General features: G+C 41.3%; 1 protein-coding gene across 1 annotated transcript; it reads right to left on the bottom strand.

Annotated features, from left to right (window-relative positions):
* Window positions 1-602: 602 nt before the first annotated feature.
* Window positions 603-22,032, bottom strand: nectin1a (nectin cell adhesion molecule 1a). The gene is made up of 10 exons (XM_079507496.1): window positions 21,904-22,032; window positions 7,809-7,918; window positions 6,694-6,952; window positions 6,458-6,575; window positions 5,275-5,456; window positions 4,567-4,684; window positions 3,885-4,036; window positions 3,555-3,693; window positions 3,201-3,264; window positions 603-1,845 (listed from the first exon to the last, which is right to left on the bottom strand). Exons 1-10 carry the CDS (start codon window positions 21,956-21,958, stop codon window positions 1,543-1,545), a joined length of 1,500 nt encoding a protein of 499 aa, XP_079363622.1. The 5' UTR covers window positions 21,959-22,032; the 3' UTR covers window positions 603-1,542.
* Window positions 22,033-27,200: the final 5,168 nt, after the last annotated feature.

Raw genomic sequence — 27,200 nt, 5'->3', positions numbered from 1 at the left:
ACTGATATTGCAACGTACGTTTTTCAGAAACCCATTGGCTTTAGAAGACATTTGTAATCGACCTCAGGTCTTAATGGGTTGAAACGAAATGTAATGTGTCTTGATGTAACATGATTTGAAGGTAGATAAGAACAACACTGACTGAACAGATTGAATTTGTCCACTGGATAACAATACAGTTTATAATTATGATATATGCAGATAAACATTGGCCATTTAATGCATTACAACGTGACCATCCCATTCCCTGATATTAAATAACATATAAATATCATTGACACATACAGAACAAAACCTTAAGGTAAGTTTGAGTTTCTTTGTGTTTCAGTCTACAGTACAGCGTTGACAGATATTTACATGACAAGTTTTATTTATCAGTTTTTGAGTGGTGTAAACCACTCCTACAACTGGCTTTGTTAGTCTGTCTGTCTGTCTGTCTGTCTGTCTGTCTGTGCGTAAAAAATGAGCATGGTTGCTACGGTCACCCAGAACGGGGTGTGATTTCATTACGTCAGACATTACGTCAGACCACAGCTGATCAGGCTATATAAGACCTTACACCACTCAGTTCACACGGGTGTGATTTTTAATAATACCAGTAGATGACAAAATAGAGTTTAACCAGCAAAAAAACACCAGTAAAAAATAAATACATTAATGGAAAAACATAAATAATACAAAACAAATACAGTGAAATTACAATACAAATATTACGAGACAGGAAGTATTTAAATTGGCATGGTCTTCTTCTCTCCAAAGGAATGACTCAGTTTACTGGAGTAGGGGGGGGGGGGGGCATACAAACTAAAATGGAGAGAGTAAGAGCGACCTTAAAAAATAAAACAATAAATGATGTAACTTCCAGCCTATATACAGTATCGGTGCGTTGAAAATATATTTCATTTCGAATGCATCTCCACTAAAAGCCAAAACATTTTAACTTCATCCATCAGTAAATAAGAAATAAAAAACCCAATAAAACATTATTAGGAAAAAGAAAATAAGAAAAAAAAATGTTTTAAAATTTGACTCAATTAAAAGAAAAAAAAAACATTTCTTCACTCATTACAAAAACAAAAAACAAAACACAAGCTCATTGCTGATGTGAATTCCACTGTCCCTTTACTTCTAACTGGCAAGGTAACAGGGACATTTCCGATGCCGTGAGCAGTTGAGGAGGATCTGTCACCGTTCGTTCACATCCAGGCATTACTTTTTTTCATCAAACTCTGATCTTGTGGTAAAAGTCAAGCATCGAAGTAGAGCAGTGGTTCTCAAAGTTGCATCCACGGACCCTCAGGCTTCCTTGAGGGGTTTCCAAATGAACCCGTACACTACAGGTCTATAACTCTGACAGAGTACACATGGAACCCAATGGACATGTATGGGTCCATTTGGTTCCATGTGTACACTCTCAGAGTTATGGGGGTCCTTGAAATAAATAAATAAAATTTGAGAACCACTGAAGTAGAGCCAGCTCATCTTGTGATTACTGGTAAGGACTGAGTTTGTAGTTGTACTTGAGGAGGGAAGCATGTCAATTCAGACATACTGTTCTTTGGGAAAAGTGTATGGGGCTACTCCCGGTGGGAGAGAGGACAAGCCCTGAATGGATGTGTGGGGAGAGTAGGTGTTTTTAGATTTGGGCAGGGTGGAGGAGGTGAAGGTTGGACTGGTGGGGCCATTGGTGCCGTGTGAGGAGTTATAGGGATGCTGAGGTAGAAATGAGAGAGGGGGGTTGATGGGAGGGGTGAAGGGCTCTGGGTAATCCTCCTTGTTACAGGCCAGTCTGTAGCTGACGTAGTCAGCTGTGTTGGGAAGCTCCTCATAGAACTTTCCAGAATACTGTGGATGGGTGGAGAAAAAGGCATGTCAGGATGTGGAACACACATGCAAATATACTGTATATACTACACACAACGTACAACACTACATACATGGTTACCTGTATACAGTGCATGCAGACAGACAGAACTAATCTGTAAATGAGCATGCTCTGTCACGACTTCCAAGTTACATGCGCCGGCCGCATGCTGTTTTGAAGCTACTTAGACATGCAATTTCTACTAAACACGCTGCCTGTCTGTAAACCACAGTCAGCTCTACGGTGGAAGAGTACACACGATGTACAGTATCCATTTCAAAAAGAAAAAGAATAAAACTTTACCTGAAATGTAATAATTAAATATAGAAGGTCCTGTCTGCAACGGTGTTGTCAAAGCTGTTGTCAATCAGTTGTATAGTCAATCATTTTTGCCAATTTTTATTTCAACAATGGCCTTAAGTTACAGACAGCTTTAAGAACAAGCACGGATACATTGAAGCCCATGGTGCCTATGGCACATGGTGTGGCCATTCAAGCCTTATGGCACATGTTTAACAACACTGATCGATTTAGGGGCCTAACAATGCCCAATGCATTGCACAGGTACCGCTGCAGTTCCTCCATGGCCACGGCTTTCTGGCCAGCACTGTGGTAATAAACTACCAACGTATTAGATTGTATTAATTGTAACATAGTATGTTGGGTAAATAAAAGTATATGAAAAGGAAAACATGTTCAATATTACATTTATGTCTATATACAAACAAGAATATATACAAATACAATATAACGTATGTGCAATCTAATCACTGCAATATTATTGCTATATTTCTAATTGTTTGTTGTTGCAATATTATGATACATGTACATGACATACACTGTGATTAGGTCCTACTCCCAGAATATACATTTACAATACTGTACTGTGCTTATAATGCTTACACCTGGTCTGACCCAATATTCGTTATATTCCTTTTTTTCCTTCTTCTTCTTCTTTTTACTTTTACACTTATTTACGTTGTACTGGCTGTAGGCCTATATAAGTATGCTTTGACATGAATTTGCAATTATTATGCAATTAGAGAAGTACTTATGTGAAAATACATACAAATTAACATTATCAGTTTAAAAAATGTAAGGGTTGCTCAGCCCATTGCCACCATTTAGAATGCTGTACATTTACAGTACCAGTACCACACTGAATTTCAGTGGTCTAGTACTGGCATATCAAAACAATTACCCCTGCTGCCACTTGGGGCCGCCAACGTATGTGAAGAGTGAAAACTCCATTGCCTTTAAGCAATTAGAATAAAAGTTTGGTGACTGACCACACCTTTATATGGGTTTCTAAATCTTAATTTATATAAAACAGCACCTGAATATCATCCCCTGGCTTCTTCCTTGCAGGCTGAGAAGGTTTTCGTGATGGTGAGTCTTTACTGAAAAAGGAAAAGAAAATCAACATAAGAAATGTAAGAATATAAGGTTCATAAAATTACACTTAATTTGCTATCCACATATAATGCAACTGCTTATTGTAGGACATACACTTTAGACAATAAACAATATAATTAGACAACAGATAAGAGAATGCATGATACATATTGCTACAATATAAACACTTTATAAACACATTATTTAAAAATTAAATAAACAAATAAAGGAATTCCAGGAAAAAAGAACATGTCAGATAAAGGTAAAGAGATACTGTAACATAATATGTACATACGAGTTTCCGTCTTTCTTCATGTTAATCCTTATCTTGAGAACCACAACCGTAATGGTGATTCCCAGAAGCGTGCCAGCAGCCAATAACAAGGCAATCACACCAATGAGATCAGCTGTTGCTACCAGGGGTAAAGGCTTTTCTAAATAAGAAAAAGAAAGTCTCAATGAAGATTACATTCATAAATACAAACAATGTATTAAAAATTTGGCACTTTTGAGGAATCACAATTTTGCTTGGATTTTATCGAAAGCACAACATTTGTGCGCATGAACCTTTCATAAATGACGTTTCAGGACTATAGTTTCCAAGGCCACCCTTGTTGTCCCTTACCTATCACGCTGATCGCTACAGAGGCCGACTGCGTCCCGATGCTGTTGGTTGCATCGCACACATAAGTTCCTTCCAGGTCAGTGGTCACGGGCTCTTTGAAGATCAGGAGGTTGTCTTTGATCTCCACGCTGCTCGGTATGCTGCCGTTTACCCTGAGAAAAGCAGAGAGGATATCACACATCTGCCCACTTTCTGCGCTCACAAAGACCTTAACCACATTAAAGCCTTTCTGGCATTCTGCGTGAATATAAAGGTATTTTGACCAATCTGTACATTTGGTATGTTAATACAATATTAATACCACAACAGTATTTGTAGTTGGTCTACCTGCTCTTATATTGAAAACTTGAAAAGTGTATATATCCTGTGGTCGGGTACGAGTCCAACCACTATGGTTGACAATTGGAATTGCACATTGTCTGTCCTGATGAAGGTCTAACGACCAAAACATTGAATAAAGAGCTTTTTATTTTGTGCAGGTTTCTGTCTGTCAGTGTGCAGGTCCTCTTCTTTGTCATTCAGCTAGAGATCCCCTTCTGAATGCATGAAGCTCAAAACGCAATATACTGTATCTTCTGCTTTCTGGCTTTCCGCACTGGCTCAGCAGTACAAGTTTTGACACGTTTTAGGTTGAATTCACTAGTAAATTCACACATGAACATTTACAAACAGCAGTACTCACACTCTCCATTGATAGAGGGAGACAGCTGGGTTGGCATCAGCTTCGCAACTCAGCTGAACGTTGTCTCGGTTCAGGTACCAGTTTCCATCAAACCCATCGACTGACACTTCCGGCTCATCTGGGGCACACACACGTTCATATTACTATACTTGTGCGGACATCGACATTTTAACATAGCATCATTCATGATAGCTGAAAATTTGCCGGAAAATAGCAAACCTCCAAGTCAAAGTCGTACGATTAGTCACACACGTTACCGCAGTGAAATTTGTTCTCATCTCTTGGAGCGGTGAGCCGCAGCGTGCATCGCGCTCAGGAATCATTAGTTGATTTGTCCCCCAATCAACCCATTGATGCTGAGTGCCAAGCAGGGAGGCATTGGGTCCCATTTTTACAGTCTTTGTATGACCTGGCCGGGGATCGAACCCCCGACCTCCCAGTTTCAGGGCGGACACTCTAACCACAAGGCCACTGTCAAGCTCACAGCATGTGGCAGCGCAACGCATTGTGAGCTTGTAGATTTGCTCTGTTTGTAATGCCACTTGGGAATTCATAGAAAGCAATCCTTCTGAAGGCTATTATTATAAAGAAAGTCACAGACAGCCAAATACAGGAACAATCGTAGACAAACAGAATAGGAGAAAGGAACAAAATAATCCTCAAAGCTAAAGAAACAAACAATGAATGGATGTATATTGAATGTCTCACATTGGATATCAAGGGTGACACTGTCTGTGAATTCCTCATCGTTGTATGTGCTGACACAGGTGAGGACTTCCTGGTGTGTCTCTCTGCTGGGCACCAGGATGTAGTCACTCTGCACCGTGAACGTCCCGTCCTGGTTACTGTACTCCTGGGTCATGGCTTCACCGTCCACCCTGGTATCCCACCTGTTCATGTCATCCAAACCAAACGGTCAAACGTTTTTTAGTTTTGTACAGGTATATTAGCTCAGTATTAGGTCGGATTAGTTTACCAGTTAACCACAAAAACAAATCTAAATTGTTTAAATAGCGCCTGGGCCGTGGTTCAGAGGTCCAGGCACCTTGGCCGGTAGCCCAAGTCTGGCAGTGTGCCGCGGGTTCGACTCCCAATCCCCCCATCTCTCTCCCCCATTTCCTGTCAGCCTACTGTCTGTCCCTCTATAAAAAAAATATAAAATAAAGGCGAAAGCCTTTAAATAGCATATCTACACGCTCACAACGCTTTGTGCAACGTGCAACACTTTGTGAGCTTATAGATCGGCTACCCCGCCCAAAAAAAAAAAAACATCTGCCTGCAATGGCATGTACAAAAATGGGATGCCAGGATTAAAGCAGTTAAGTTCATGACACTTGATAAGTCTAAAATGAATGAAAATTTAATTATTTGTTTTGCTGTGCTCACTTAGACGTTAGAGTATTAACTCTTAGGATCCACCTAAGATAGAACACACGCATACACAGGCACAGACAGGCACACTTACACGCACACAAGCGCACACCCACACACATACTGTACACTCAACTGTCATTAAGACATGTGAATCCCTTGATTCCTTAAAAAACGCTCTCAAAGGTCACCTACGGACGGCTGCAATTCGAAACTGGCCCCCGTAAAATCTGAATCCCCCACCCACCCCTTTTTCCCCTCACTGTATATGTTTTTCCCCCCCTTTGTTTTACCTCCTTTATGATGATTTCCTGTTTTTGGCTATATAGAAGTGTATATTTGTATGTCTCTAAATGTTATGATGAATTGAAAACGGTGGACCCTCTTGTAAACAAGTGTAATGCTTTATGGTGTCGTCCACTCATAGTTAACAGTTTTTTATTGAGTTGTGCTTGAAATGTACTGTAATTCTGCAAACTGTTAATAAATACTTCAAATCAATCAATCAATCATATCTCACCTGATAGTGCAAGCTGGTTTCCCATTGGAACACGTACAACTGGCCACTGGTGTTTTCACATTGGACGACCGAGCCACTTGCGTGGGTGTGGACAGACTCATCTGCGTGGTAGGGCGAGCTGAACAACAACAACGTAAAAATGTTATAAACAAAACAACAAAAACTAAATAAAATCATTGATAGGTTCAGTTAGTAGATTAATATAGTATGTCTGTATTTCACTTAAATAGTCTTACTGTTGACAGTGAGGTTCACTGCGTTCTCTCGGTTCCCAGCAGGGAATGTGGTGTATTCACAGATATACATGGCCTCGTCAGAGAGCCGGAGCGAGGAGATGGTGATGGTGGTGTCCTCCAGCACTGGAGTTCGCCTACGCACCGCCCCACTTTTAAAGATGACTCGGTCCCGGTAGAGTGGGGCCACAGACACTCCGAGAGAGGGGTTGGCGATCGCTACATTCTGCTTAATACCGTTGACCAGTTTCTGCCATGTCACCTGGGATGAGATGAGATCATTAAGTTCAGCAAGGTAGCCCTGCCTGTGCGCCTAATATCGCCCATGGCCACAGGGGTGGTGTTCATTCCGCGATTTCATGAGTGAGGGATACATATTTGGTTTCCCATTCAGAAATACTGAGGCCATAGGACTTGTATGTTCAAAGCAGTAGTCATGGCCTAATATTTGACATGACTTTGACAGAAATTGCTTTTTCTTCATACTATTAGTTTAAAAATGAAAATCAAACATTCTATTAAAATATTATACCGTATTAATCCCAGTGATGGAAACAATCTGCAGTTCATCGCTCGCAAAAGTTACAAAATGAAATTGAAATGAAATAAAGAATAATGAGCATTTTAATTACACATTCATCATGCTGTATAGATATGCAAAAGGAAATTGAGGATAATTCTTACAATGTAACATGAAATCTGTCATTGCAGGAAAATAACTGTTAAGGTCCCTACACACTGCTGCATTCTTCAGGTTTTAAGCAGTGTTTTCCAAAAAACCTGTCCAGTCTGCAAGGACCTTTAATATTAAGCTTAAGCTATGAAGAATTAAATACTTCACCCAAAACAGTGACATTAAAATGTCACCCTTGCTAGCACCTTAAACTGTAGAATCCTGTGTGTGTGGCTGTGCGTAGGTATGTGCGTGGGTACGTACATGCACATAATGTAAAGAAATGTCATCCCTGACTCATGGTGAATACAAGTGAGTACTTTGGTGCAGTTTGCTCAAAGATCTACAAACTAAATAAATGGCCGTGCCAAATATGAGTCGGAAATCTGAAAATGTCACTGACTATTATAGTGTTTGTGGGAGTTATGTCCAGGAGGAGGACTACCTGTGAGATTTTTACTGGTGGGTCGCTGTTGACAAACCGACAGCGGAGATCCACTTTTGACCCCATGAGCGCTGACTTCTCATCATCCATTTCAACAGACTGGCCATTCACTATTAGGGACAGAAATACAGGGGTTAAATAATTGTACAAACAAACACACAGAGAGAAATAAGCACACACATCAGACAAGACGCACGCACGCACGCACGCACGCACACGCACACACACATACACACACAGCCATTAACAGCATTTTTAATGAATAATTGCGACCACAGGTAACAGTAACTATGGAATCTAGCATTTCCCGTCAGTGTAATTTTGACTTATGTCCATTCAAACTCTAGACGGGCCTGCCCCAAAGTTATTAGTGCAGCCGCGCCCGGCAGCCGGCGAAAACTAGAGTTCTCAACAGGCCCGAAAATTAAGGCCCGTCCCTACCTGGGCCCTCATCAAGCCCTGTACACTCAAGAGAATGTTCCCACTACCACCCTTAGATCTCCATATACTGTATGGAGCTGACCTGTTCTGACATTCCATATGTTGATCTGACCTCATCAAACCCTGTACACTCAAGACATGCTCCTTATATGGCCAGTACAGAATTCATTCCATGTTGGTCTGACCCCCTATGCCAAAGCGCCAGAGCTCGCCCAGCAGTCTGCCGTCAACGAGGCGGATGCGTGCACGCGACCTCGCCCTTTAGGGCAAGGTCGCTTCTCGCCCTCAGGCGTCTTACTGGTTAAAAAATGTATAATGTATTATGATTATTATTATAAAGAATTGTGGATATTTATGAGATTTTGTAACTATAATTCTCAGTGTTATAAACAGATTATAATTTATAATGCTCTAAGTATGTTTATAAGGCATTACATGGGCTTCATAAAAACTGCTGCCCCTTCCCCCAACAGCGTGATGAAAGGTCACAGATTAGACTGAGGGAGGTATAAATAGGTGTGATCTGGCTGGCTACTGCTCTCACACAGTGGTCTTAGTGGTCAGTCACCAGCAGAGTCCATCCCACTAAACTTAATTGCACACCGCTCACGTGCGTGCGCGCGCGCGCGTGTGTGTGTGTGTGTGTGTGTGTGTGTGTGTGTGTGTGTGTGTGTGTGTGTGTGTGTGTGTGTGTGTGTGTGTGTGTGTGTGTGTGTGTGTGTGTGTGTGTGTGTGTGTGTGTGTGTGTGTGTGTGTGTGTGTGTGTGTGTGTGTGTGTGTGTGTGTGTGTGTGTGTGTGTGTGTGTGTGTGTGTGTGTGCGTGCGTGTGTGTGTGTGAGAATGAGGTCAACTATTGTTCTACACCGTTTTGTTCAAATCAACTTCATTGTCTCGGGATGGCATCTACACTAATAACTCACATCAACAAACAAAACATTCCTTGACTGAAATCGTTGAACCTTTTCCTCAAGATCTGGAACATAATAACGCTTGTGTTTTCATTGATAAAAGCTCCATTCATATAGAAAGAAAATAATTATGCTTTCATATACTTCATGTAATTCCTTAACTTCATAAGCAAGATGATCTTATAAGCTCCTTTCTTGTCACAAGAGACTAGACCCACTTTATCCCTTGCTCTAACAAGACAGTAATGTGGATCCAGAGAATGCCCTGTCACTCCTGTCAGCTTGGGAAGTTGATCTTTTTAAAAGAAAGCAGACAGCCCCCCACCCCCGTACCCCATCCCTCTGCAATGTTTCTTTACTAAGACAGCCAGTATGAAGTGTAAGAAAAGAGACAGGCAGAGAAATCAGAGGACAGGATTCATCCCTATGCCAGCATTAGTGTGTGTGTGAGTGTGTGTGTGTGGGTGGGTGCGTGTGCGCGTGCGTGCGTGCGTGCAGCGTGCGTGCGTGCGTGCGTGCGTCTACCAGGCACTTTGATTTGTCAATTTGTTTGTATTCCTTTAGTTCGTTTTGCAGAATGTTTCCCTTCCTGTTTTTGTTATTGAAAACTGCTTGTACTGTCTATTACACATATTTTCATTCTTTCTTAAATAAAACCACACATTTTTTGTTAAACTCAACACGCTTCCCTTTATATTCCTTGTGGTCCAAGAGCCTTGCCACCCTGCAAAGGCCAGCACTCTCTATGTGTATATGTGCCCTGTACACGGTTCTGTTTTCAGACCTTAGTTCTTGTCACCAAGTATTACTCTATTTATCATTTCTACTTTAGATAGTCTACATGGCATGTACATGTATGTTGTTTACTTGACTGATATATTTAGGAATCGTAAGTAGATGCTAGGTTTGATGTCTACACGTTATCCTGGTTGTTTTGTACTGTGTGGTTCCAAGCGTTCTATCGCCATTGCACTTTATATTATGAATGTGTATAATATTTTATGGTGCTTATCTACAAGAATTATGAGTGTCAACTGGTAAATTACAGAGAGACTTGTCAGTACACAAGGGTGTTGGGATGTTACTGGCATGTTGCTGATGTTTCATTAAATCTGTTAATGGGAACTGACTAACAGCTCCCTGTATATTAGAGGAGATTCCCAGTAGCATCTATAGGACTAATAATAGACCAGGCTGAGGTCCGTCCTCCTCTATACTGTATCTCACATTGCCCTGTCCCTGACCTCAGAGACACTGACTTTGATTTTCCGCATTGTTAATTAAATGTCAGTTTCACCTGGCTGGCTGCGCTGCTATATTAAAGTTCTAAGTCAAATTAATGATGAGTATGTGTTTCCACCTCACTGAACTTGATAACAATAAATCAACAAAATGAGTAACCATAAAACAGGACTTTGAAGAGGATCCTCCTTCAGGAAGAAGTTTCAGAGGAGTAGCACATTAATTGAAGTTCAAGGTCAAACAAACTGTGAAAAGAGAGAAATGTCTGTTCTTTAGTGCATTCAGATTGTTAAGGATGGTCTGCCTATCACTTCCCACAATGACAAATCTGGCATTAACCAAAAACCTTGATTTGTGTGTGATTTCTTGACCAAAGAATAATAAACGCATATTATTTTGTGGTTTTACCTACAATCCGTAGACCCATAGAGCCTCCTCAACAGTGTGGGAAAAAATAAAACAATATACACTGCATGTATATAATAAGATGTTTCAAAATTGTCTCAATCTTTCCCTACCACTGTTCCTAGTATTATCAAAACGCACAGTGAACCTCTTTAATGTATGAGATTACTGTATTATATCACTACAGAGGAGAGGGCGGATGTGATATGGGTAATAATCACTTGTACAAAGAATTGCACAGTAAGGTTCCTGACTATATGTGGAGTGTGTATAGATAGGAGCCTGAATTACTGTGAACCTACAATACTAAGTCAAAAGTGTTTTCTTCTCTCTCTTGTTTTGCTTCTTTTGCCCCTAAAATGAAATACACTAGAAGATTGTAATCAGAAATCTGTCTTGAGCTTACTTCATTCCACATAGAGCGCACCCACATGTGTGTCACATGATCTCAGAATTACCAGGGTTAAGTTTTTAAGGTCATCAGCTTGAAATGTTTTATTCTGTCAATCAATAATAAAGCTTTTTGCAAATCAATAGAACTAACATCATTGACAACTTTTCAGCATAGCCATAGCTGCATGTATTGCTGTGACCTCAAATATAACCATTGTAGTACTTTGAAACAACTGAATGTAAAACTCTCCTAGCCAAATTACTGTACAAAGAGGTGTACTATGCTAGTAGGCAGCTGTGTATGCTACATTTTGGCTCCCCTTTCTTGGGAGTATTTCACAGATGAATGAAATGCAGATATGATATGCACTGACTCACAACAAGACCTCATTGTATAATGAGGCAGTGCGAGCGTTTGGCCATAGCCAAGCAAACATCATGGGAGATGATATTCTCCCATGATGCTGTTATGCTGATATTTTACATAATCAGAAGATGATAATCTGAGGTGGTAGTGGTGAGTCAATGAGTCATTAATGGAAGACACAGAATGTCAGTGCCTGTTGCCCTGACATTGTTAATACGAGCAAAGGCACTCTGTATATTCTTTAACACATTAATACATTAGATGTATGTCCTTCCTGGGATTCAAACCCAAGTGTCCTGTGTGAGAGACAATAGTTTTATCAATGAACTAAGCCCACATGATATTGCGTTTGAGCTTCAGGCAATACCACCTGTCAATGAGTAGTGTTCCTGCCTATAGGTTCCTCCTACACAGGTTCTAAATGTCTCAATTGAAGAGATGGGAGACCATCTCCAATCGCCTCCAACTCTAATTGTATTAGCATACAAGCTTGTGGGTTGATATGTTTAATGTGTATTTCCTATGTGTAGACAATGACAAGCAGGATATCTCAACTCTAAATGCATTGAACAGACTTCCTCCACCCACTGCCTATTCTTCATCTCTGTCTATGTTCCTGTCTATGTCTAAGTCTATGTTCCTGTCACATTAACCATCTGTACAACTACAATTCCGAACCCTAGCTGTCATGCTGCTATCGCCAGTGTCATGACCAGATGTAATGAGATCAATCTATGTCTTTTCCTTACTGTTACTGTAATACACATTGCACTGACTGGCTTGAAACTGAGCCAAAATGTTCCCCATAATACAATGCCCACTATTACTATTGTCTGCAGGCCTGTGTGATGGCTATGCACGCGTGCGTGTGTCACTGACTATATGAAGCGTGTGGGGGTGGGGTATTATTGTATGCATGCGGGAGGTCTTGAAGGTCACACATGTGCACTTAGGATATTACATTCTGTGAGAGACATCATCATACTTTACTAGTTGGTGACTGTCTGTACATACAGTATGTGACCTGCTCCGACAAATGTTCATGTCACAAAAGCAAAAGCAGCTGAAGAATCAAAAGGCGAAAACCAGGTTTACTTAATGCACTGGTGTGTGTGGCCACATAAAAACATAATTTTAACTGTACACTTTTTTGAAAACAATCTTCCTCCTAGTATAATCATAGTACCTGATGATCATGTTTGGGGGGGGGGGGGGGGGGGAATCACAGCACTCCATCTTTAAACCATGTTGGGTGCACGGCTGAGACAAGTTACAAAACAATAACAGGATATCAGCACTCACAGATAAATCATCATCAACAAATGAGCCATCATCAGCATGATCGCAACAACAGAAAAGGCATTTTATAGGACCAGACGAGGACCAGACGCCAGTCGGCACAGAGTATCCATGATTACATGATAGGGTCTCATTTGTTTAGTTCTTTTTTAGATCCCTTTCACCATTACCCTTTTAATACACACACAGAACCTCAAAACATTATGATCACATGCCACAGATAGACAGAACGATGAAGGGAGGGAGGGCATGTCTCCTGACAGATTCACGTTCTACTGAGTTCTTCTGCTTTATCAATTGGCGAACAACTACTGAACTGAACTACAGAACAACACACATTCAGAAAAACTATACATGATCGTATTCATTTGGATTGGTATTCACATTTAAATGTTTTTTTTTTGTGGCTTTCGCCTTTATTTTATATTTTTTATGGAGGGACAGACAGTAGGCTGACAGGAAAGGGGGAGAGAGATGGGGGGAAGACATGCAGTAAAGGTTCGGGAGTCGAACCCACGGCACACTACCAGCCAAGGTGCCTGGACCACTGAGCCATGGCCCAGGCCTGGTATTCACATTTACACAGGTGGTCAACGGCAGAAAGGATGCACACCTAATGAGATCCAGGCTATGGAACATACACAACTGGTCAAAGAAATAGCCACACATAACCAACGTTTGGCACATTCAGGGTGACAGGGTGACCGAAATGTTGCTGCAATAATAAATGTCACTGTAATTATGAGGAGGAGTGTGCAGCGCCAGCTATTAGGAGTGTGCAGCTACTAGTTGCACAAACAATGCCTAACCTGAGTCACCAATCACATTCTCAACTGGGCCAGCTATAGCTTATATACAATCACTATAATTGGAGTGCTTGAGAAATTATAAATCGTACATACTTCACCTGCATGTCCATTGTCCAACTATAAACACACAAACATGCACAATGGCGCGCGCACACACACACACACACACACACACACACACACACACACACAGCACGTGCACACTCAAAAACACATACTTCAACTGAGCACTGCTGCTGAGCTCATTATTGGCTTTAGGTGAGGAACAGACAGCAGGCCTCCCTGACACCTGTACGACCACGAATATATACACACAAGCATCCACACGCATGCACACATACACACAGTATGTGCTGTGTCTGTCATGCCGAAGCACTGAGAAAACTTTTGCGCCTTTCTTCGTCCTTTTTTTCAGACTTGACTACAGGAGCGGTGGTCTCAAAAACTTGGAAAACTTGACAAAAAAAGACTCGCTCAAAAATGAAGGAAAACTCCTTAGACCGAGACTTAAGAAAACATTTTTCTTTTTAAGTGGTGCAACCACTTCCTTAAGTGACTATGTGTGTGGGTGGGTGGGTGGCTGGCTGGCTGGCTGGGTGCGTCTGAGCACGAAAACAGCATGGTTGTTTTTCACCACCTGTGCGCAACCTAACACACACACAAACACACGCACATATTAACTGTATATATGGTGATTTCGGTTGTGTGCCAGTACAGTACAGTGACAGTACAGTACAGTACAGTACAGTAGAGGGTACAGTAGAGGGACCCCCACACGGTAACTCTGTTTCGGCCCTAAGACCTTCGTCAGTGTTATATCAGCACTGACGAAGATCTTAGGACCGAAATGTTTGCTACAGCATGTTAAAAGAAAAGAAAAAATGTTTTCTTAAGTCTCTGTCTAAGGAGTTTTCCTGCATTGTCTCCACCAGGCCGAAGCCATGGGGAGAGAGTATGTTTTGCACTCCGTCCGTCCGTGTGTGTGTCCGTCCGTCCGTCTGTGGCACCGTTGGCTTGATCGCAGCCATACTCTGCACACACACTCCCTGAAAGCCACAGCTGAATCTCTGCTCCAAGGTTTTCACATTGGCCTCTTATAGCGCCACCAGGAGGTCACTTTGTGCAAAAAGAAATTGGACAGTACACCTACAGATTTTGTCCAAACATCACGCAAATTGGTACACAGTCTCTCTAGAGCCATTCAACGAAACATGTCTTTCAGATTTTTCAGACTCCATCCTGATTGGCTAATATTGGCTTCCAAAGTTCGCATGAGTGCTCAGTTTCAAACAATCATGAACACATCGTGTGATTTCCGTGAAATTGTGCACACACATTCCCACTAGGCCGAGGAAGAAATGCCACTGGAACATTTTCAACTCAGCCTCATGGTGGCGCTATAAGTGGCCGATTAGTGTTTTTACCTCTAACTGCACGGATCTGTGTAAAACTTTGTATTCACAAGGAAAAACCTTTGCCTGGAATTTTTCACATCTGCTCTTTATAGCGCCACCAGGAGGCCGACATATGTAAAACACATTTTCTAATATTACTCCAGATTTTATCCAAATTTCAGGTAAATCGGTACACATGCTCTCCATAGTCATGTGATCAAGACAGGTTTGTTTGATTTCTCATAATCCATCCTGATTGGCTACGATTGGCTTATAAAGTTTTGTACCCATTTTGTACAAATCGCCACAACTCCTCAACACAGCGTCCGATGAAACTGTGCATGCATATTCCCACTAGGCTGAGGAAGAAATGCCACTTGACTTGACAGTTTTCAAATCAGCGTCATGGTGGCGCTACAACAGGCCAAGTCGCGTCACACACACACACACACACACACACACACACACACACACGTGCAACATGTTTATATTACTCCTAAACATTTTGCCAAACATCACACACACTCCTATCTTCCTGCAGGTGGAGACCTGTGCAGAGAAGGGCACTTTTTCTAGTTTTTTATACAGTGAGCGAGTCTTTTTCTGTCAAGTTTCCTCTATGTGTCTGTCATGCCCCCATATCTCTGACCCCACTCTTACCTTCCTCCTCGCAGAGGAGTGCATTCATATTCTGCTATTGTCAAAATAGTCTGGGAAATGACCTCACTGGCACAGATGTCTCTCAGACGACAACAACAACCCATAAAGAGTCCATGGGAAAACATTAGAACAGTAGTGGCATTGTTTCACACCTCCTCTTGCAGGATGTGTGACATGACGGTATAGTAAGAGCACAGCAGGATCCCAAGATGCACTTGGGCAAATCCTAACAACTTTGACAGCCACTATTTGTTATCTGTAAAGAACCTCCATCTTCTCTCGTCTCATATAAAACCTTACAATGACATATTCTTCTGACTACCTCACCACTCACTTCCTTATCTTGTACCTACAGCTGGAGTTCATCAGTCAATGGATGCCGACGGTACACAGAAGTGAAGGTGCAGTATTGTATCTGTCAGTGGTGCACAATCACAAATATACACAGTAAACTCCTGGGTGTTTTGTTTAACTCAGAGTGTAGCCTACAAGTGGGCCTCTCACTCTAATGAACACTCAGGATTTAGCTGTGACTGTGTACTGCATTTAGTCTAGGAGGAAGTGTCTGTCAGTGGTTGACAAATTAACATACAGTCAGTCAGTAGAGTGAAAACAAAGGCACTGAAATATGAATACATGACCTCATTTGGAAGGATCAACACATTTTACTAAACAGGAACAAAATGAGTAAAACATGTTGATAATTTTAGCTATACATTGTTTTTTGACATTTTACTGACTTAGCCAGAGTGCACTGAAATGACCGATCCGATGGGTGTTCATGTGTCTGGCTCAAGGACAATTTGACATGGCACATGGTCCATGTTCACTCCCATATTGGCAGTCCTGTAAATGGCCATCCCTGATGGCCCATTTATGAAGGCAGAGAGTGGCTGACTGACATCACTATGCACATTATCGTAGAAGCCAATAACTGTAGCCATGAGGTCATGCATACATAGAGATTGGTGTGCTATTAGAATACAGACTGAAGTGATATTAGATTGTCCATAATAGCAAAAATATATTTTAGAGAAAATATATTTTGAGATGTCAAATCTAAAATATCTATAATACATTCCCAGGGTCCAAAATATTTGTATTCAAAATATTTGTACATATGCCCGTTGGGAAAAATGCCCAATTGCCCATTGGGAATGATGCCCATTGGGAATGATGCCCATTTGGAATGATACCCAATATTACCCATTGAGAACGCATTCCCCTCCGGTATTATGTAATACCCACCAGTTGCACCTTGTCAGAGTACTTGCAGTAGCCATTATCATAGTACTACTTGGGGGCCAGTTTATGACATCAGTAGTTGATGACCAGGGATCAGGGATCACATGGGCATACAATGGGCACAGACAGACAGACAGACAGACAGACAGACAGACAGACAGACAGACAGACAGACAGACAGACAGACAGACACAGAGATCTCCATAATTAAACGGGCATAAGAGGAAGTCTGACAAACACACAGGCAGGCAGACAGACATATGTTTAGACTGTTTCGATTTTCAGTTATGGATGGACAATCGCCTGTCCTTTTATACCCACACCACCCATCCCAACCACTGATCAGCCAGACATGACTACACACATAATAGATTTTGAATTAGTTTGCTTTCTTTTATTAATGAATTACTATATTTGTGTTTCCTGTAGTATGTAGGCCTCTAAGGACGTCAATGTTGTTTAGATTTGTTGGTCGGTCCGTCCAGCACTTTGATCCCAAAGGGGGACTGCTACAATACGTCAAAGTTGACTCCGGGTCATTTATAATGGGACAGTCTGAGTAGCTGCTATGGAGCAGGAATTTCATGGAGGTCATGAGTGCCATGGCCTCTGTGCCCGGTCAATCTGGTCTTATCCCCTTCAAAACATGTAATTCCATGAGGCCACAGTGGCTTTGATAACCTGCCCGCATTTCCTCAGCTGATTGCACTCTTTTCTCCTCTGCCCTTTTCCTGTCGATATAATTTGGAGTCTTTTGTTAATATTCTGAATTCTTATTGGATTCTTTCTTATTGAAATGCTGCGCACACACATACTGTAACCTGGGGTGGATTCTATTTCGAGACTGCCAGCCTATGTACAGTACCACTAAAACCTGTCTATTTATGAAATAGTTAGTTAAATAGTTTGACACAAATACCGACCAACCAGGAGAATTAAATGAACAACTATGTGTTTGCAAAGAAGTGAACTTCTGTCCACCATAGAAAAAGACCTCCTCATCAAGAGAAGTCATGTGGCTGTGCTCCTGCAGATTATCAAAGCCAAGAAGCAGTGGCAGCTACCAGCTGGCATCACCAAAAGGAGGCCAAACATTCACCATATGGTCCAAGGAACCCCGAAACCGTACACAGTACTATAACTATCCCTATCTCCATCCCTATCTTCAAACAAGGGCCAAATGCCCTGACCTTTGGCCTTTGTGCCCTCAAAACATTAACGACGCCAAAGGCCAAGAGGCCTTGCCCCTTAAAGTGATGGAATTCCATGCCTGACAGTGACTTAAAATAGTTTGACAGCAGTAATTAGGCCTGTCACAATTATTACATAATCATTCAAGTTGTGAGCTTGAAGATCAGAGATTACAACATGCATTTTCGAAAGTTTTTAAATATGATATGACATTCCTTTGTGTATTTAAGTTAAGTTATCTGTCATCAATTATTTTTTATGAAGCCTAAAGGACAAACAGAAATGTAATTTTTATTTATAATATGCCAAGAACACAATTAAATTGTTAATCGTCAACATTATATTTCCAAACTGAATAGTGTCTCTATCCTGTTCCTGTAGGAAAAGGTCTAGTGACACACTCCAGAAGCCTGATATATACTTTGTCGTACGATGGTGTTGCATATCAGAAATACATGATTTATAAGCTTGTAGATCTGCTATTTTCGATGCGTGACTCCTTCATAAGACTATACTAGTTAGAGTATAGTTAAGCACTAGGGAAGTGGATCAAAACAGGCCTGAAATCCATCTTTCAGGAGACCAAAAGGGGAGGTAAACTTACTTTTCCCATAGAAAGGTGATGGCATTCACTGCCGATATTCTCTCTTTATTTTTATTTTGCTCCTTTTTTCCCCTTTTCTACTTTGTACATACAGTATAGTGTTTTATATTTGATTGATTTGATTGGTTGATGATATTGTATTTTGGTGTTATTTTTATGCTATGTTGATTAATTGAATACAAGGAACCACAATGGAAACAAGTCTCAATGACTTTTTTGTGTTATCCTTTTATCCCAAATGTCTGACTGTACCTCGTGCTGTTTACATTTCTGACTAATATAGTATTCAATCAATCAATCAATCAATCAATCAATCAATCAATAGGACTAGAAGAGAGTGTTGGAATGATGGAGGAAGAGTAGGAGGGATACAAACAGGCAGATAAAAGAGAGAGAGAGAGAGAGAGAGAGATTAACTTTTTAATCTTTAGACCATCAAATCTGTGATTGATCAGAGATTACCCAGAATACCCACTATGCTTGTCTCTGGCTGTGACACACATCCTCGCCCATCTTGATACATTTGCCTGAACTTGTCATGAAAGTCATATGTACGTCGTATGTAGGCTACTAACTGAGCATGGCCAAACATGGGTTTGTGTGTGTGTGTGTGTGTGTGTGTGTGTGTGTGTGTGTGTGTGTGTGTGTGTGTGTGTGTGTGTGTGTGTGTGTGTGTGTGTGTGTGTGTGTGTGTGTGTGCGTGCGTGCATGTGTGCGCGCGCATGCGTGTGTGTATTGGAAGGTGCACATGCATAAATGTATGAAGGCCACAGATTTAGTAAACTGGAGCTCAGCTGACTGTACTTGGACCACTTTTTTCTATGTATACCAAAAAATCACACCCGTGTGAACTGAGTGGTGTAATATAGCCTGTCTGACGTAATGAAATCGTGTCTGATGTAATGAAATCACACCCGGGTGAACAGGGTGAACATAGCAACCATGCTCATTTTTTCTGCACAAACAAAGCCAGTTGTAATGAAATCACACCCGGGTGAACAGGGTGAACATAGCAACCATGCTCATTTTTTCTGCACAAAAAAGCCAGTTGTAGGAGTGGTTTACACCACTCAACAAAAAAGCCAGTTGTAGGAGTGGTTTACACCACTCAAAAATAGCCAATAACAACCCGTTGCAAGCTTGTATAGAGAGACGTGTTGTGAGCTTCTAGATGACCTGCTATTTTTGGCTAGTGTTCCCCCCATAATATGGAAGGTTCAAGTGGTTAAGCCACTTCATCTCGACATACTATGAAGTCCCAGCCCCAAACATGTATCAACGCTATGTTGCATCAGCTTGCATGGGAAGACAAAAGAACCTTCAGTGTATTTTGAGTGTTAACTATAGATTATAGAATGTTGTATCTGTGTTTTGGGACAGGAGAGGGAAGAGAATAAACCCATGCTTGGAGATGAGAAGATGCAGTGCAGCGGACAAAGGTCAACAACAAAATAACAAAGATATAAATAACTAGACCAACTCTGGTTAGTCTGGTATGGGGTGTTGCACAATAGATAGATAGATAGATAGATAGATAGATAGATAGATAGATAGATAGATAGATAGATAGATAGATAGATAGATAGATAGATAGATAGATAGATAGATAGATAGATAGATAGATAGATAGATAGATAGGTGGGGGGAGAGAGAGAGAGAGAGAGAGAGAGAGAGAGAGAGAGAGAGAGAGAGAGAGAGAGAGAGAGAGATGCACACATAGTCACACACACGCCTGTAGCACACATCACTTTGGTGGCACCGGTAAGTAACAATGTGCTGGGACATGCACAAGTGGCCTAGCCCTATAGCAGCTGACAGTTGACGTGGTGGCAGTAATATTTCACTGAGGATGTCACACCATGCCAGGTCCCACTGCAGCACTAATCCCTCAACATGGCAATCTTAAACACATGGCACCAGCTTAGACACAAACCCATTGCAAATACTGTACACTTGCATATACACACTGTGACACATACTGGACACACACACACACACACACACACACACACACACACACACACACACACACAGCGACAAATTACTGGCTCAATTGGCAGCAGGGTTTTCATCACTGGGTGAGTGAAAAAAGCAATCACACCACATGTCAAATCGGCTGGACACATCCATATGCTATGTGACAATCCCTCTTATTATTGCAATATGCCCCCCATGCCCCCCCCCCCACCCCCAGTCTTACAATTACACTTCTCCTCCAGGCAGTTGTATGGGGGGCCAAGCTTAGTCTGATTACACCAGTTGCACCTGTTATGATCAGGCAAGGAGTTATGTGTTCATTCAAAACCACACTACTAAAACTACATGTTGATTCTGCCAGCTGTGTGGTGGAATGGCCACATCTCAGCATAGAGTGATTACACCAATGCACCTGTTACAATGTTACAAACAGACAGTGTGGGTTAAATCTCCCTTTCTGCCTTTGAGTCTTAACTTAATTATTATTACTATTATTTTTTGCAGAATGTTGAGCCTTTTAACTATAGGTATTGCCTCTTCTAAAGCGCTATATAAGAGAGATTAATTAAAAGACAGATCCAAATATAATGTTAATTTCTTTTGATATATTCAGCCACCATTGGGCCCTGATTGCCCAAGATTGGTTGATAGATGGATCTTGTATTTGATTGTTTTTTTTATTGCATCCCCTGCATGATGCATCCATCTGCACTATATCTTGTATTTTTGACTATCAGATAAGTTAACACTGTATTACTGTATAGGCTATACATCATGTTTTTGTCCTACTAACCCACATGGAGGAGAAACAGTGAGAAAAGGTCCTGTTTATAGTTTGTTGATCCCATTTATTTAAATGTTCTTATAGCAGTCAAACTGAAAGCTAAAACTAAATTATCCATGATTATGATGATATTCTGTATGACTATGTTTATAAAACAAATAGGCTATACAGCCCAAACAATAAACAAAATTGTAGCCATATAGGCTACAATAGGAATAAAAACGCAGTTTACTCAAATGTGCTATTAAAATAAAACAATTTATTCAATGAAATTCGATTTTAAAGGAAAATAACTACATTGAATACAATAACGGAGACTTCTCCTCTTCGTTTAAGGCTACAAAATATAAGAACCAGAATAAAGTGGTTGGCGTACCTTGAACAACAAAGGCTGTTATCAGGAATATCCAAAACGACGTTGTCCTTTCCATGGCCAAATCACCGCTGCCAGTTTCCCAGTAATGATAAAACCCAGTGTAAACTTTTAATATTTCACCTGCCTCCCTAAAAAAACAGCTCTTGCGTGTTGACTCCGTCAGAGCTGGCGGAGTGTAAACTTCCTTCAACAATCAGAGAGGAGACCCGCTGCTCTCTCCATGCGCTGTGCGCAAACGGGGGCGTCAGACTCCTCTGTCTGACTCTGGACACACAGATTATTAATATCGATCAGGCTTCATTCAAACGCCCGCGCGGTTACTTAATATGACAACATTGTTCAAAGTCGGTGGTTTAGTTTAGCCTATTCCCATTCTCATAACCTACTCTACTTCCGATTTGCGCTTGACTCTTTATTTAAATGAACTGCATGTGCGAGTGCGACTGCATGAGGCTTGACCATAGGATAAAGCAGATTAACGCGTGTGCGGGAAGATTATTTCAGAGCTAGACTGGGCTACCCCCCGTCCCGAGCTGGCTGTCAACTGTTTATCACCATTGGCTGAGTATGCGATTACTCTTGTGGGCCCATATATACATTTAATAGCCTATATACACACACCATATAGGTTAATGTTGTTTTAGGCTACTTTGGTAAATTCTCTAAGCTAATTATTGCTTATATAGTGCATCTGCTGCAGCAGCTGTTACACCTAACACCTTTATTTATATTCGTTTGAATAACACACACACACACACACACACACACACACACACACACACACACACACACACACACACACACACACACACACACACACAGACGCACACGCACACACACACACACACACACACACACACACACACACACACACACACACACACACACACACACACACCACACAGGCGTATCTACAATAAGGCGAGGACAGGCGTCCGCCTGTCCAAATCCATTTTCTGCCTGGCCAAAATCCATACACTATAGGACAAAAACAAGACAGTGAACAGCGGATTGGCCGTTGCGCGTATAGAGCGCGACCCTCAATCACCCATTCGAATGCAAATGCATGCCTTTCAGCCTTTGTATCCTACTGTGGACCCTCTTGTAAACAAGTGTAATGCTTAATTGGGTCGTTAATTGGGTACATATTTCAATCAATCAATCAATCAATCAATCTGTCTGGCAGGTATATTTCTTTGAAAACCTTTAGTGCTACTGATTGTGGGCGGGGAGACGACAATTAACACATCTTGCCTGCCCAAAATGTAATTCCTGGAAACACTGACACACACACACACACACACACACACACACACACACACACACACACACACACACACACACACACACACACACACACACACACACACACACACACACACACACACACAGTATGGCAAACTCAAAGTAGATTCAGTAGCCTATTTCCTTTAGTTCATGTATAGGCTACAATTTAATAGGCTGTGGGCGTACATGAATGATGTAGCCCATATATTAAATTGTTGGTTTTCATTCTGACTAACCCTTAAAATCTGTCAGGTTTGTTTCCATTTCCTGTAGCCTATATTAATGTATGATTTATATGGACTATGGACCATGTGTCTTTAATAAAGTTTGATTGATTGATTGATTGATTGATTGATTGATTGATTGATTCATTTATTGATTGATTGGTTGATTCATTCATTCATTCATCATTCATGAATTTGACATGAATTTGACATGAATTTGACATGAATTTGACATGAATTTGACATGAATTTGACATGAATTTGACATGAATTTGATTAATTTGGCTGATGAAAGCCACAAACAAATTGGCGATATAATTTAGTTGGGAAAACTTTCCAATTTAGTTGGAAAAATCATTCATAAATGTGCATTAGGCCTTTAACACTTTCATCCCCAACTCATGCATGCTGCCCTTTGTCTAAATTTCCATAGGGATAAACTTTCTACCCCCCTTATTATGGTACTCCTACTATTACTTATTAGGTCATGCATGGGAACATTGTCTACGCACTTGACCATGGGATACCTACACCGAAAGGTCAGATCTTCAGGACAAAAGGGTGAAATTGTAGATGAGATGTAGATTAAAGCATGGGTGTATAAAGAACCCAATTAAGCTGACAAGCACATTATCCCCTAGGCCTACATGGTAGTTGATCTGAAATACCAGCCGCCCTCTGAGAACACAGCTGGTCGTCCATCTGTAGCTCAGTTGACACTATCCTTCAAAAGCAACAATTTACAATTTAGGCATTTAGCAGACGCTCTTAATCCAGAGCGATTTACATTAAGCAAGAACAAAAAGCATGGCAATACATTACATACATAAAAAGTAGTTATCATGAAACATGCGTAAGCTAAGAACGTAACAGTGGAATATCTATATCATGAAACTAACTATACATATATATACTATACTATGCTATACATATGTACTATGAAGTGCTACAGTATGACTATATACAATGCAATTCTAGTGCTGTCTACATAACATGCTACAAGTCTGTATCAAATGCTATCTAAGTCTACAAAAGGTGCTATCTAAGGGGGTAGGGTAAGTGCTATGGGGACTGCAATGGGAAGTGCATTCCACAGTTTTGGAGCCAGACTGGAGAAGAGTTTGGGACGTGTGGAGCGTTGTCCCCGTGTTTTTAGTGAGGGTACTTCCAGCTTCCCTGCATTGGCTGATCTGAGTGCGCGGGAGGGTTTGTAGGGTTCAATCATACTTGCAAGATATGGGGGAGCCACCATACCTTACACCTGCAACCACAAGCAGGTGTAATTCTCTGGTGATTTCAGTCGCCTCAATATTCAAGCCTTTCAAAACACATGGACTATCTATACTATAGATAGTCCATGTGTTTTGAAAGGCTATAGATTCTATAGGGGGTATGCGCGTGACATCATCATCAAACCAGGAAGTTATGCAGGAACGCCTACTGAGTGGCAAAAAAATACTTTCTGGCCTTGACAGCCCATACATCCACACAGAAAAGTCATATCTGATTGCATTAAACAACATTAAACGATGTTAAACTCACTTTGCCTGTTGCTTTGCCACTCGATTTGCCACTCGATGTGCCATTCACTTTAAGCATGCGCATACTCTCTATAGTACCGATCCATGAAACAACTTGATATCCAACATAGGCCAGCATTACAACATATCAGCTCAGTGGGAACCGGAGATGAGGCCTGTGTCTTGCTGATGCCCAAAGGCCAATAAGTGAGTCTGTGTGTGCAAACTGCAAAGACAGTGAGGCGGTGGTTACAATGCATGGCCATGACAGACTGATCTCATTTGCTCAAGGCTGAGGAGGGGTCAACAACAGTGGACAATTACCACAATATTTGACACCACACGATTCTAAAAATAATAGTCATGCCATATGGATGACAGGAAAATATTATACAAACAAAACAGACTGGGGCAATTTCACGAACATGGAATAATTGAATCACGTATTAAGAAAACCCCACTGAAGATCTGGCTCGACTGTCATTACTCATCTCTCAAGTCAGTCACTCTCAGAATAAACTCCCAATATCATTGAAGCATGTTGCATCATTGCATGTCTGCATTGGAGGTTCCCATAGGCCTATAGTAAATGCAACATGGAGCCAGGTACTAGAGCAGCACTCCCTATGTGTTCCCATTCATGGCTGAGCCCCTTGTGCCCATGCTATTTGCCCATAGCTGGGACTGGGAGTCTGGGACAGTGGGTGAACGTGGTGACTCCGGGGCCCACTGCTGCTTGGGACTTCAAGGGAGCCAGCCACTAGCCAGTTACCACGTGTGGCCACATGGAGGCACTGCAGGAGCAGGAGTGTGTAGTTGATAGGCTATGTAGGCTACTGGCAGCAGAGCAGACTACGCATTCGGCTGATGTTTTCACCCCCTACGGCCTACAACAAGAAGCATACTGTACATACAAGCCCACAGGGCTTCTGTGTTATCCTTTAAGCATTTGATTGATTGATTGATGAAATATTTATTAACAGTTTGCAGAATTACAGTACATTTCAAGCACAAACTCAATACAAAGACTGTTAACTGTGAGTGGACAACCCAATTAAGCATTACACTTTACAAGAGGGTCCACCTTGTTCAATTCATCAAAACATTTAGAGACATACAAATAGACATTTCTATATATAGTCAAAGAACAGAACAGGAATTCATCATAAGGGAGGTAAAAAGGGAAAAGAAACATATACAGTCAGGGGAAAAGGGGTGGGCAGTGGGGGGGATTCAGATTTTACGGAGGCCAGTTTCGAATTGCAGCCGTCCGTAGGTGCCCTTTGAGAGCGGTTTTGAAGGAGTCAAGGGATTCGCATGTCTTAATGACTGTTGGTAGGGCGTTCCACATTTTGGTGGCATAGGAGCGAAAATAATTTAGTCCCTTGTTTGTGCCGAATCTGGGTTGTACATGATTCGTTGCACTTCCTCTGGTGTTATGGGTGTGGACTTCGTTAACATTAAGGAAGTATCTAGACAGGTACATGGGTATCTTGGTGGTGTATCGAATCTTGTGGACCAGACCCATTGCAAGATGCTGTACTCTGTCGTCGACCCTAAGCCATTCCAGCCTGTCAAAGTGGGCAGGGGTGAGGTGGGTTCGGGGGGTGAGGCCAAGTAGGAGCCTGACCAGTTTGTTTTGGGAATTCTGGAGCCTAGTTCAGCCCAGCATCATTGTTGTTCAAAACATCCAGTGGTGTAGCTCAGTAAATGTATTATATTTTGAAAACTGATCTGCACCAACCTGAACAAACAGTGAAGAACCGGAGACAGTCAGTTTGTTATTTCTCTCGTAGCATTTAAAGAAAGACGCCATGTCACCCACCTGTCATAGGCAGATTTGTGAAGCGAAAAATGGGATAGGCCGTAAAATACAAATTCCCTGCTCATTTCAAGACACAACAAGGTTCAACAAGAAACACAAATAAAACAAAAATGTGCTACGTTTGTGTTGTGTATTTCACACGCTCCCTGACAATGCATGCATGCTGTCATTGCTGTGTGCTGCTAGCCTATGCCAAGTGACTGTTGAAATCACTGTGAGTGATTTATGGCGTTATCTTTCTGGTAAAATCCAAATATGTTAACTTAAAAGGAAGCATTTGTTAGGGCTTTCACAGAAAAGCAGACAACTGATGTTATTATTGATGCTTACTTGCTTAATATAAGCCCTGTACAAGATACAAATCGTGTGGCTCACAACTAAAGATAAATAAATAAATAAATAAAATAGATGGATGATAGATGATTGTGTGTTATAACTGTG

The sequence above is a fragment of the Electrona antarctica genome (genome assembly GCF_951216825.1).
Source record: "Electrona antarctica genome assembly, chromosome: 8".
Taxonomy (NCBI): Eukaryota; Metazoa; Chordata; class Actinopteri; order Myctophiformes; family Myctophidae; genus Electrona; species Electrona antarctica.
The sequence above is the reverse complement of the archived record's forward strand: the minus strand, read 5'-3'. Positions and strand labels throughout refer to the sequence as shown.